Consider the following 839-nt stretch of genomic DNA (forward strand, 5'->3'; position numbering starts at 1 on the left):
TATTTGCTGTGGTGGTAAGAAACTTTAAATGTCCAGCATACAGCCAAGATTTAAATTCTCCGGCTATTTGTTTCTGTGACTGCATTTATTAAAGTGGCTATATTTTAATATCCAAAAGTCTGTCTTGTATACGTTACCTTCCCCCACTGACAATCAAGTCATTTGCACTCACAAAGCGACAAACATCATCAGTGTGCCCCATCAGGGAAATGTATGGTGCCTGCACCAGTCCATTCTGCTTCCTCCAGAATGCCTGAATGCACTTCCCCTTGCTGACCCAGAGCCGGTCCTTCTCCAAAACAAGCCATGGTATGTACCTAAAATACCCCATTGCATAATGATGACTTATCTGAATCCCCAGTGAATATTTAACATCACTAGCATGACTACAGAATAGTTAACTTACTCATATTTCAAAGCACTGTACAAGTAATAATTAGTTCATTATTAAGGTATCCATCTCACTTACTTGGTCCTGAAAGGGTAGTAAATCTTCTCTTTGCACTGACCCCTGATCCAGTTGCAAGCTATGCGACATTTGCTGGTGGCTGAGAGGAGACATAAGGACCTGTACAAACAAGCAATATTCATCAAGAGATTCAAGTCAAAATGAAAGCTGAATTGATCTTACAACTGATACTGACAGACCTAAAATATGAACAGCTTCCTCCTATGATATTAGGAGACAAGTTATGAGCTGAGATTATTCTGGAATTTTTAGAATCCAATCTAACCTGTTGGAGAAGGGCATGAACTTCACATTAAATTCTTAATTGCACAAGTATAGAAGATAATTGCATACTTGTAATGTGCCTGTGTATGATGAAATAATTCTGATT

General features: G+C 38.5%; 1 protein-coding gene across 1 annotated transcript; it reads right to left on the minus strand.

Annotated features, from left to right (window-relative positions):
• Nucleotides 1-6: 6 nt before the first annotated feature.
• On the minus strand, nucleotides 7-568 carry LOC117283164 (F-box/WD repeat-containing protein 4; the record flags this gene model as incomplete). Its single annotated transcript, XM_033755746.1, is given in 2 exon segments — nucleotides 7-317; nucleotides 470-568. Coding segments are annotated over 2 exon segments (283 nt in total), but the record flags the coding sequence as incomplete, so codon positions are not given.
• Between the last annotated feature and the right edge of the window lie 271 nt (nucleotides 569-839).

The sequence above is a fragment of the Cryptotermes secundus genome, unplaced genomic scaffold (genome assembly GCF_002891405.2).
Source record: "Cryptotermes secundus unplaced genomic scaffold, Csec_1.0 C38239322, whole genome shotgun sequence".
Taxonomy (NCBI): domain Eukaryota; kingdom Metazoa; phylum Arthropoda; class Insecta; order Blattodea; family Kalotermitidae; genus Cryptotermes; species Cryptotermes secundus.